This window comes from Pezoporus flaviventris, unplaced genomic scaffold (genome assembly GCF_033815535.1).
Source record: "Pezoporus flaviventris isolate CSIRO_AGI_PZ_B2104156 unplaced genomic scaffold, CSIRO_AGI_Pfla_v1 ptg000066l, whole genome shotgun sequence".
NCBI classification, from domain to species: Eukaryota; Metazoa; Chordata; class Aves; order Psittaciformes; family Psittacidae; genus Pezoporus; species Pezoporus flaviventris.
Genome location: NW_026892614.1, coordinates 28,795,009 through 28,807,386, shown reverse-complemented (window position 1 = coordinate 28,807,386; position 12,378 = coordinate 28,795,009). Strand labels below are relative to the sequence as shown.

General features: G+C 39.0%; 1 protein-coding gene and 1 long non-coding RNA gene across 2 annotated transcripts in view; one reads left to right on the top strand and one right to left on the bottom strand.

Annotated features, from left to right (window-relative positions):
- Positions 1 to 12,378, top strand: part of ARFGEF3 (ARFGEF family member 3) — an 87,710-nt gene that overhangs the window by 72,382 nt on the left and 2,950 nt on the right. Inside the window, exons 26-33 of the mRNA XM_061471741.1 lie at positions 854 to 998; positions 2,935 to 3,063; positions 3,608 to 3,784; positions 4,364 to 4,478; positions 5,112 to 5,214; positions 5,851 to 5,982; positions 7,535 to 7,665; positions 11,109 to 12,339. Coding sequence (XP_061327725.1) covers positions 854 to 998; positions 2,935 to 3,063; positions 3,608 to 3,784; positions 4,364 to 4,478; positions 5,112 to 5,214; positions 5,851 to 5,982; positions 7,535 to 7,665; positions 11,109 to 12,339 — 2,163 coding nt within the window. The remainder of the gene's footprint in view (positions 1 to 853; positions 999 to 2,934; positions 3,064 to 3,607; positions 3,785 to 4,363; positions 4,479 to 5,111; positions 5,215 to 5,850; positions 5,983 to 7,534; positions 7,666 to 11,108; positions 12,340 to 12,378) is intronic.
- Positions 6,776 to 12,378, bottom strand: part of LOC133278651 (uncharacterized) — a 30,629-nt gene continuing 25,026 nt past the window's right edge. The window contains exons 2-3 of the long non-coding RNA XR_009746621.1: positions 9,216 to 9,307; positions 6,776 to 7,415 (exon numbers count right to left, since the gene is read on the bottom strand). This is a non-coding gene — a long non-coding RNA (uncharacterized LOC133278651). The remainder of the gene's footprint in view (positions 7,416 to 9,215; positions 9,308 to 12,378) is intronic.

Below are 12,378 nucleotides of genomic sequence, written 5' to 3'. Positions count from 1 at the left end.
GCACAGACTATTATCCAGGGTTATTAGGGTGGGTTTTGCTGATGTTATGTATTTCTGTAGCACATGCAGGTCTTTTTGTTGGACTCAGGCCATGTTTTCTCTGGGTACAATACAAATGCATAACAAAGGATATTATCATAGCTGAAAGGATTTAATATCTAAATTCAGAGATAATGGGTGGGTACAGTACATAGACTGAGAGAAGAAAAGAATGAGGCAGCTCAAAATAATAAATAGCAGACATATCAATCTGTACTGTCTATCTTGTTCATCTAAGAAAATGTAGTGAATACCTATCTGTATATCTAATGTATGTTCTATCTATAGGCTATGTGCATCGCATCACATCACCTTTCCTCATCCTTACAAAACCCAGTTCACAATGAGGCAGAAATATTTTCTCCTCTTTAAAAGAAGCAGCCATTTTTTATCTTGTTATATCTTTCAACCTGTCGGTGGAAGAACAATAGGAATGACTAAAAAGAAATGCTGTCTGTATATTGCAAATACATCATTTACTTTAGAAAGGTCTAGTAAAATACGGGTAGATTCCCAGCTATAGCACAGTTCTACAAAGTGTGTATTATTTGTTGCAAAATGGACAACCCAGGCAATGAAGCTCTGAAGTAAACCTGTACTTTTATCATTATTTACTTAGTCCTTCAGAGCTCCAAAATATTCTGTGTACAGCTGATTGATGGAGCTTCTAAGGTCATAGGTGCAGTCAGTAACAGTAATAAGCTTTTATTTTATATATCTATGTTGTGTGTGACAGCTTTTACAAACTTTCCCATACACATTTACTTTTTCTTCTCTTTTTTTTTCTCTCTCTCTCCCTCCTCCCCACTCCAAGTTATTAGCTAAAATCTATAAAATGCCCTTGAAACCCATCTTCCTCAGTGGCCGGCTGGTTAACTTGCCCCGAAGAGCGCAGGAGCAATCAGCGAGCAGTGAGGATGGTATTGAGTGCATCCTTTCCGACTTTGATGATGACACTGGTAAGTGCATTGAAAGCAGTAAATGCAGAACTAATCAATTGCTTCTTCCACACGTCACTGTAAATTTTGCCAACTGCCGAAAGCAAAAAGGAGGGGAAAATCTTCATCGTTTATTTCCTCTTTGTTGTCTATACACACAGATATGCACACATAGAGCTTGTAAGTTCAGGTCATGTCACCTTCTTTACATTAAAAGATACAGCTCATATATAAGAAAAATAAAACTTCTCTCATAGGACAAGATAATAATATTTTAATTAGTATTTTACTTACTCTGATATCCATAATATAACCAGTATTGATTTTTGAGAGCTAATACAATAATACTTTCTAGAGCACAGCTGAAGGAGTGAAAATCTTTTAAAGCTGGTATTGGCAGGCCTGCCTTTACCAGGAAAAATAAGTGTTGAGTTAGAGTTTAGAAAGAAAAAGAGTACATTTAAATATGTTTCCAAACTTCTGTCCTGTGGTCTACTGAATTAAATGGTGTTTTTCTGAAGTTCATAAAAAGTGTTATGACCTTCAGATAAACAAGCAGCATTTGTCTCCTGATCACTTTTGTGGTTATATGAGTTGTAGATTAATCAGGTGTTTGATGAACTAGGTCTGTGTGGAGCCAAGCAGTAGAGGAATGCAGCATTACTGCTTCTGGACTCATGGTGGCACTTGGAAGCAGTACACTTTTGAATATCAGAACTACTGAAGTGTTCTGACCTGGCTGTCCCTGTGAAGAGCCAGCTCCAGCCAGGCAGAAAGTAGGCCGACTCCAGAGCCTTTCATTCACATGCTTCACCAGAATAACTCTTGGTACCTACTTTTATCTAGGCTCTTCCATCACATGGGTTGTTCTGTTCCACTGCTACCTTGGATAAAGGAGATAAAAGCTGCTCTCTGACAAAAAATTAAATCATAAATCCTAGTTTAAAACAAAACAAAACCCAACAAACAAATACAAAAACCAAAACAAAATGACAAACAAAAAACACTAACACACTTTTACTTTCCCTTTTCTATGTTTGGTTTAGTTTGGGTTGGGACTGACACCCTGCTTGCTACAGCCGCCTTTCACGTAGTTGTAGAGAGTGATAAAGTCCCCCTTCAGCCTCCTTTTCTTCAGGCAAACAACCCTTGTTCCCTCAGCTTCTCCTCGCAAGACTTGTGCTCTAAGCTTTTCACCAGCTTCATTGCTCTTCTCTGCTCTGCTTCAGAATGGCTACCGGTGGCAGAGAAGGTGGGCTCATTAGTGAGCCAAAGTAAAATCCTTTTTCTTTTAATTGAAAACTAGTTGTATCCTGTAATCTTTTAGAGCATTCATGTTTGCTAATGTAGATACGAACTCACAGTACTACCTGCATCCTAACTGCTGCTTGGTAGTTGTCCAGCTTTGCCATATCATCATTTAATAGACTTCTGTCTGTGACCTGTTAACAACTAAACATGACACGTGAAGCAGCTTGATGATACTTCATGAGGCATCATTGCTGTTCAATTCTGGGTACCAAACACAGCCAGTAAAATTATGGCTAGTCACCTCGGATCCTTACGCAAAAGAACAACCTAAATGAGTATGCTCCATTCTGGCAGCGTTTGCAATGCTCGTGAGATGTGTAAAACCTCCCATTAAAAACAAAAAAATAATTAAAAATCCCCACCCAAGGTTAAAGAGGCTGGACTAGCAGGAGTAGAAAACTAAGAAAGAAGACCAGAATGAGGTATTTGTGGAGGAGGAATGATGGGCTAAAACACAAACTTAATAAAAAGGGAAGAAAAAGGAGGCACTCATTTCAAAATCGATATTGCCCACAGCCATTAACACAGCAACAGTCAACATGCAAGAATCCATGATTTCTTAGCCTCCATAACTGTCTGAGCAAAAGTTTGGTGGATAACGCAGTATCTCACTCATGTTTTTTAATCTTTGTTTCCTTACTTGTAGGCCTTATCAATGTCTGGATTATTCTGCTAGAAGAATTAACAACAGCCATATCCAACTGTCCCCGTCAGCACCAGCCTCCTACTTTGGATCTGTTGTTTGAATTGCTGAGGGATGTTGCCAAAACACCTGGTAATGAAAGAGCTTGATTAAATACAAGCTAGCAGAGCCCTTACCCGAACCTTTTAGAATCCTAAACCAATTTTGTAAAGTGTGTTACTCACGCTGGAGCTGCACAGAGACATTCTTAAGTGGAAAGGGATTTTCTTAGAGCATGATCCAGTTAGTGCATTGTTCTATGTTGACAAAAGGCATCTTGTAAGAGTATGTTAAGTATACTCTTACTCTTGTTGCCCAAATAAAGAGGTGGACTACTCCATCAATGTCCTACTCACACAAAATGTTTGCCTGGTGTCCAGAAAATAGAAAAAGAAAATCATATAGTCCTGTAGACCTGCTTATTAAAGCCAGCAGGTAAACAGTTGGCTAAGTGTTCATATCCTACCTCACAACTAGATCCAAACCAGCTTACTCTTCTCATCCCACAAAAAAAGTTTCAGAACCTGCTCTCTTTAGCATCACTGCTGGCCTCAAGCTTGGAACAACTTAGCAAATTTACTGTGCATATAGGCTTTGTAAGCAAAAAATATACAACCGCCATTATGTTTATTTTAAGGACCAGGATTTGGCATTTATGCAGTTGTACATCTTCTTCTTCCCACGATGTCTCTTTGGCTCCATCGCAGCCATGGTGACCATTCATACTGGGATGTGGCATCTGCTAATTTCAAGCATGCCATTGGCCTTTCCTGTGAACTCGTAGTGGAGCACATTCAAAATTTCATACACTCAGGTATGTCATTGTACTGTCTCATCTACTGATAGGTACCAGTGACACGTTACTGAATAGCTACTCGGGGAGATGTTTTCATTGCTTTGTGTTTGCTCAAGCATAAAATAAGAGGAGGCGGGTTGAAAATTTCTGTTTGTTTGGGTTGGGGGGTTTAATTTCTTTACAAGGTTTAGAATTATGGGGAAAAAAAACCAAACTTGTTAGAGACCTATGGAAGTTACTTAGTCCAGCTTCCTGCTCAGAACTGGGCTATCTTCAAAATGAAGTCATCACAGTGTACATTATACTTTCCAAAAGAATATTCTAAGACTTTGATCATAAAGTACTAGAATATCAGAAACAGGTTTTAACTGAAATTCTCCAGTACCACTTAAGTTCAGACATTTTGTAATGTTAATATCAAAAGGATTGTTCTTATTTCAGTTTGATGTGATGCATAGTTCAAAACAGAACTTAAGTGACAGCTGCATAAAAATAATTTGGGCTTGCAAAGTCTCTGAATAGCAATAAGTGTAGCAAGACTTTAATTATAATGAAAAAGCAATGATATTAAAACCGGTCTGTATCTTTTCCTTGTAGATATTGGTTATGAAAACATGATTAATACTATGCTGAAAGAACTTTTCAAGTTGCTGGTAGCCTGTGTAGCAGAACCAACAGAAATTATTTCCAGAGTTGGCTGCTCTTGTATCAGGTACACAGTCTGTTCATTCTGTTAGTATAGTCAAAACAGGATGTCTTCATGTATTTGAAGAACTCCTCAACTGATTAAGTTGTCTAACATCTTGAAAGAAGACTACAATACATCTGTCTCTTGTTATTTGAGTAATAAATTTTGGACTTAGTAAGTTTCTCTTGCTGCTTTCAGTCTGCTTCAGAACCTGTGATTTTAGGCGTTACTATGTATATGATTCCCATAAAAAGCACTTGTATATTACATATATGAAATTAGTCTGTAATTAATCCCTAGGAAAAATAATCAAGGGTCTTTCTGCTGGAATTCGCAGGTCTTTAGAGGTAATTACTACCTTTCACAGTCTCCAGGTTCTTACAGTCACAATCAAAATATGCACTGCATTATATAGTTACCCAATATGTGGTTCTTGTCCTGGTAGGATGACTACTTGAAAAGGAAAAGCAAAGGAAAAAATACCCTCAAAACTACAGTATAATTACAAAAATAGGTCAGAGTAGCAACTGGGGAAGTTGAATATCATTAGCTAGTCACCAAGTAGGCCTTTTGTTCTGTTTTCAACCTTCTCCCATTATAAGTAAGAATTGTCCAGCTCTTTCTTGAACATGGTAATGTTTTCTCATATCTTTGCAGGTATGTGTTAGTGACAGCAGGGCCTGTTTTTACTGAAGAGATGTGGAGGCTTGCATGTTGTGCCCTGCAAGATGCATTCTCTGCCACCTTGGAGCCAGTAAAGGTAAACTGCCTTTTTTTCTGACAGTCAAAACATAATGACACTAGTTACAGATTCACTAACTTTGGACAGGTTGCTTTTTCTTTTTCAGAAAAATTTTCTGGTACAAAGCCAGGAAAAGAAGTGTAAGGATTATGTGGTAGCTTCTGTTACTTTGTCAATTCACAATGAAAGGTGTTGTATCAACAGTGGAGATTATAATCAGTTTTTCTAAACATGTACAGACAACACGAGCTGCTAACAGCCCACTCTGATTTTAAATTTCCTTGCCAGTATGAAATCAGAAGGTGAAAACTTACCATTCGATCCATTTATTCCTCTGAAATGGCTGAAACTAGCAGAAGACAAAGTTGCTTACTTGATCCTGTAGCTGCATTCTCCATAGGTCTCCACAGATTATTTCTCAACTCACTATCTTTGTTGTAACCAAAAAGTCCAGTCAAGTCACCACAGGCTGGAGCACATAAGTTGTATTGCCTTTACATCAGATACATCAAAGGCTAAGGAACAGGTGACCCGCTTATGGTAATGGGACCGATTACTCTGAATCTTATATGACACACAAAGAGACTGGACAATGCTGCAGTCACTGACTTTGTTTAACGCACAATGAAAGTCTGATGTTGTGTCTCTCTATAGAACCTATTGGGCTATTTCCACAGTGGTTCTGAAAGCTTTAGTGGAGATGCTTGTGAAGTGAAGGTGGCAGCCCCCTCCCTTTCGCCAAGCGCTGAAGCTGAATACTGGAGAATCAGAGCCATGGCACAACAGGTACTGACTGATGTTTCAGGGAAAGTTGAAAAATCTTTTAAACTGGGGACTTTTCTTTATGAAAGTAGATTTTTACAACCACCTTCCTCACAAACCCTATGGGCAAAGACTTCCTCATCACCTAACATGTATTTGTTGAACAGTAGTATTGAGAAAAAGTAATAAAACCTAGGATTAAAAAAAAAACAAAACAACTTAAAAGTAAGTAGGAATTAGGAATGCCTAGGGTGGGGAAAGATGCCTCAGACTGATGATGAGCCTACTGTGTAAGGTAGTTTTAAAACCAGGAACCCCAGCATATATCAGTGGAAATGTTTCTGTTAGAGAAGGGAAAATAGCAGTTTCACTATGAATCCTCATCTAGAATGTCATATACATTTCTCATTACTCTGTTAAAGAATAATACATTCAAAGGACAACAAATGCAACAGAGACTGTGATACAAAACTAGAGAAACAATATTTGTTCAAACTATCAGAGGAGAGTTTGAAGAGGAATTTTCTCTATAAATACCTGGTATAGATTGCAGAGAACAAAGAGAGTTTCTGAGAACTAGAGCATAATGCTGACATTTAACAAATGGTTTAACACTCACCGCTAACTCCTAATCAGCAGAGCAAGCTTAGAAACAACCTTCTCAGGGTCCTTGTGATTACAGTAGAGGTTGTTCATTTTGTAAACGTGGTAATATGAAACAAGTTTTTTGAAATACAGCAGACTGAACTTAATGACCTGCAGGGTACTGTAAGACTGTGAATATTGTATGACAGTTTCAGCATGGGAAAGCAGATGAATTAAAAGAGCCAACAGCTGTTTGGTGTCGGTTTCTGACATTGATACCCTGATGCTGCTTGAAAATCTGAGACACACTGACCAGGATTTGTGATCAGAAATAATGTGGCAGGGGCAGACTTTTGTTTGAATGGAAAAAAATGTTTTAAGTTTTAAAGACATAGAACTCAAGAAAGCAGGAGATATGGCATATATGCTTTTCTATTAGACACTATCAGTGGCAGTCCCCGAGTCTTTCTCAGTGAGGATCTGACACAGCTAGCAAGCTACAAAACAAAGCTACAGCAACTGAGAGTTGTTTTCCCGTTTCTCACCCAAGGAATTGCAAGTTGGGTGTCTGCTTGATCTTCATGGCTGAAAATAAACCTTCCAACCAATCTTTCTAGGTACAACAGGCTAACTATACAAACAGGTCCTTTTCTCCACTATACATGGTATTTCCTGATAGTAGCATACAGACAGCAGAAAGCTTGTTTTAGCATTTGGCATTATGTCTTAAACAACTTGAAATAAAACGATGTCTGTCTCTTGTCTTGTGCTCTGCTGGGTGTCTGGAGGTAGCCCATGCCTCTGAGGCTATTTTACCAAAGCAGCATGCTCCAGCAAGTCTGCTGGAGTGATACCTTGCATTGTCTTCATCACTGTAAAATAAGTCATCATAACAGATCTTTCACAATGCAGGAAATCCTTTTCTCAGCCCCCAACAAGGACCCAGTGCAAATGCTAAACTGTTTGTTTTATGTAACTTGTTGTTTTTTAGGTCTTCATGCTGGAGACCCAGTGCTCCCCAAAGACCCCTAGCAACAAGGAAGGATTTGAACATGCCCAGTCATGCGTGCTCATCATTGACCTGCCACCAGATAAGAAACCAAATGGGCATACCCAGAGAAGGTAAAATAACTTATTAGGAAAATGCTGCGTCACTAAAAGCAAGATAAAAAAGACTGGCAGAGACGTGAACAAAGCCTGGCAAACCATGCCTCTCCATAGGTCTCATCAAAAAATGAAAAGCACCAATCAAATAAAAATTAGGTTTTGTGAGAAAGGAGACAATAGATTATTACTGTCTGCTCTCCAAATGTTACTGTGATCACATACTGGTGAGCAGGCATGTGCAAGAGCTGTTAATAGTGATAGAGGAGCCTGTGTCAGGGTCTATAAAGTGGCCCTTAGGAACCTAAATAAGGAAACTGCTTCTGATAGATAATAAAAAATGATAGGTTACAAATACCTGAAGGATACATAAGGTCACAGAAAGCCTTCAAGTAGAGGAAATGTAAGTTAAATTAAGAAAAGAATTCTCATAGGAAACACTAGGAAAATCTTTCCAATATTGAGAGTCTTTTCTTTAAGAAGTAGAGTCAAAAATTCCTGTTTGAAGAGAGCTTTGGAAGTACTGTTACATTTGTAATGATACCTAGCAAATGAAGTAATGTCTGCTTCACTGAGGGTCTTTTAAAGTCAGTATTACTGGATTAAGAAGGTAGAAAAAGTTAATGGATAAACTGGAGAAGTATAAATTGAAGAAACCACACCCAAAGCTGCAAAACTGTCAACATATTGATCTAGGGAACATTGGTTTTGCTTGGCACTTCATTTTTGTGGAAGTCCTTCTGTATGTTACCACCTCAGAAACTTCATGCATTTGCATGACAATCTGATCCTGTCAAAGAATATTTCTTTTTGCTTGCACTCAGTTGCCTAACAACTGCTGTAACTTCAACAGGGACAAGAATTAGAATTTTGCGTTCAGGGTTTGTGTTTGTATTGCAAGGTACGTAACATGTGGCATGAAATTGTCTTTTACTAGATACCAAACCTGCTTCTGTACCGCTTCAGGCATTCTCATTCAAAACTAAACTATTGCTTGCAACAAGGATCCAGAATGTGATGGACAGGAAGAAAGACCATGCAAGATGTTTGTATTACACAGCTGTACAGAAGTTTCCCCCCAGAGCACATGCTCTGTTGCCTCACCTTCACAGAACAAGGCCCTGCACAAAGAAAGGTTGAGATCACAGTCTAAACCCCTTCCTTTGTGGCAGGAAAATATTTGCTTTATCCAGAGGTTTGCATGTCATTCTTCTTGTTATAATGATGCAGAACAAGACTGGAGTACACCCCTCATGCCACATAAGGCCATGCAAATCTAACAGGCTGTGTTTGTAAAGGTAGTATGGGTCTTGCTTGTCTTTAAACAAACAAAGCAAGCTTGCAATTAATACAAACTCTGAATGCTCTCACACTGCGCTTTGTCTAAACAACTGCAAAAAGTGTATATGCCAATAGGCAGATGTTACCCCGGCAATGCTCACTTTTCACCAAAACAGGGCTCAAAGGTTGACTGTGCCACTGTTTTTCATATTATTTGCTACAGCAGTGCAGTAATATGCCAGTCTTGCATGCTAGTAACTGTAGCCTTTCAAAAGTTTTACTTTAACTTTAGCGGGGTTTCTCTTCTCCCTTTTTGCTTTTGTTTCCTTAATGCTGCATCGTTTCACAGGAAGCTGGGGTAAGGGAGCTTTTCTTCTTCCTAAAAAGTAATAATATTTTTCAGTTTTAAACTTTAGGCAGAATAAGAAAATCCTATCCTTAACCAGCTTTGTCATTGTGTTTTCACCTATAGTTCTGTACTAGTTTCCTTTGGAACTGAGCAGGACTTCAAACTGTCCTTGTAAATTGCCTTTTTGGCTTTTACAAGGAAATCAGATCTCCTTCATCCTGATCCTGCTTTTGGAACAGGATTAGTCTCTTGAAATCAATGCAAACATTCATTTAACTTTATATATGCTCTTAAGAGCTTTTCTGAGTCAGTCTGTAATGATTTTTACAGCAGAAAATGACTTCCCCATAAAAAGCTCCAATGTATATATTAATCATCAAGATTCTAGCACTGTCAGATAGTAAGACTACTACATTTTACTAATGTATCAGCAGTGACAGCTGTGTCATGGTAAGCAAACTGACACAGGTAAATTAACCCAAGCATCAGAGTTTTGTCTGAAATTGTTTGGTTTTTTTTTTTTTAATGTTGCATTCTCTAAACTTAGTTTTGCTACGATTTCTCAAAAAAAAGATTTTTTTTGGTTGTTGTTATTTTGGGAACACTTTTGAAAGTTGCTTAATGAAAGTAGAATAATTTTTGCAACAAAAAAAAATTAAAGGTCTACAACTGAACATCTGATATTACATGAATTTACTCTGACTTAGACCTAAACTTTAGTATTGCAAGCAAACTGAAAAATTTTTCTCACTTGATAGCAGTGCTAATTAAAATGTGACCCATCATAGTTCCCTAAATCAAAACAAATACTACTATGTGTAACAGTGTCAGCTCCATTTAAAACATCACCTCTGTAATCTTACTGAAAGGCTTTTTCCTAAATGCCTTAAGATAGGTTTCATAGTTTATAATTTTAAATCCATGAGATACCAAACAACAACAATCCTGTCCACTCCTTCTTCCTAGCCTCCCTTGCCTGTAAGCCTCTCAACGTTATTCACTGGTGGATGACCTGAAACTTTGGTGGGAGGAATTAGCCTTTCCCGAGTTCCTGTGCAATTCAAAAATCAGTGAGATCTAGAACAACTCGCAGCATCTCTAACAGGAGCACAGCTAGGAATCATCAAGGATTACATATGAGAAACAGGGTTAGGAATAGTTATTTCCATGCTAGGCTCTCAGTGTTCAAGTTGGAGTCCTAAGAGCAAACAGTGAAATGTGCCTTCAGCAAGACTTAAGCTATCTTGCATGCTCCATTGCACTGCTGATGTTTCTGTAGATGTTTTTTGTTGGTTGGTTGGTTCTTTGTATTTTATTTTTAAGTAGTACTCCTGGCATTAATGGAAATAGAAAACAAGTATTTAACTAGTTTTGACCTCCATTTGTCATGGCAAAGTTAAGGTTGCCTGCAATAAGAGTGCAGGAATAACTCTGTTAACAAATTCCTGAGTTATGGCAGGCTAAAATGTTGAAAGAACTTGCAGCTGCCGTGAAATTGAAACACATAATATTTAATCCGTTAGTGTTGGACATCTCTGAAGAAAAGCACAAAAATTATAATAGAGCTTTGTTTTAATACCATTTCTGCAATAAGTGCTATTAGCATGCTTGCTATAGGCAGCTATTTAGCTTAATCAAGATAAGTGTCTTCCTTTCTAGGACAGTATTTGAAAAAGTAACTGAAAGACACCTTTATCTTCCTCCACCTTTTTGTAACAAAGCTGTGAAAATTTGGCCTTTCACGTTAGGTTCTGAAACATGAAGTATTCCTGTAAGAGCACAATGCACCATTTTAATTCCTTTTTTTCCTTCCCATGCTTGGTTTACCAAGTATTCCTTTCAGGACGATAGTGGTGAGTTTGCTGTCCCACCAAGTACTGCTCCAGAATTTATATGACATCTTACTGGAGGAATTTGTGAAGGGCCCTTCTAACTTGGAGGAAAAAATGACAATACAAGTACCAGAAAACAAGTTGGCTGGTTTTCTCAGGTACATCTCCATGCAAAACCTGGCTGTCATCTTCGACTTACTGCTGGACTCTTATAGAACAGCCAGAGAGTTTGACACCAGACCTGGACTGAAGTGCTTGTTGAAAAAAGTTTCTGGCATTAGTGGAGCTGCCAATTTGTATCGCCAGTCAGCAATGAGCTTTAACATCTACTTCCATGCTTTGATTTGTGCAATCCTGACAAACCAGGAGAACATCACTGCAGAGCAAGTGAAAAAGATCCTCTTTGAGGATGATGAGAGAAGCACAGACTCATCACAGCAGTGTTCTTCAGAAGACGAAGACATTTTTGAAGAAACTGCCCAGGTCAGTCCTCCACGAGGGAAGGAGAAGAGACAGTGGAGGGCTCGAATACCATCCCTGAGTGTACAGCCTGTCAGCAATGCAGACTGGGGGTGGCTTATCAAGAGGCTTCATAAGCTCTGCATGGAACTGTGCAACAACTATATCCAGATGCATTTGGACCTGGAGAATAATGTAGAGGAGCCTCCAGCGTTCAAAGGCGACCCTTTCTTCATTTTACCATCCTTTCACTCAGAAACCTCCACCCCATCGACTGGAGGGCAATCTGGGAAGGACACACCATCAGAAGATGATCGGAGTCAAATCAGGGATCAGCTGGGAGACAGCCTGACACCCCGAGGCGGGAGTGGAGAAATATTGCTGCTACCCCCACCCCTAAGTCCTAAGCCAGAGAAGAAAGAGCAAACCAGGAAAAAAGAATGGTGGGAGAGTGCTGGCAACAAGATCTACACCATAGCCACTGACAAAACTATCTCCAAGCTCATGACAGAATACAAGAAAAGAAAGCAGCAACAGGCCATGACATCCTTCACCAAAGAGGTCAAAGTGGAAAAGAAAGGAGAACTTCTCGGTTCAAGAGGGCCAGACTCACCCATACTCCAGCGTCCACAACATCTTATAGATCAAGGTCAAATGAGGCATTCATTCAGTGCTGGTCCGGAGGTCCTGAGACAAGAGAAGAGACCACGCTCAGGATCCACAGTCAGCTCCCTGAATATATCTGTTAGGGATGCTGAGGCCCAGATACAGGTAGGATATGCCTGTAGGATGCCAACAATAATAGCAATA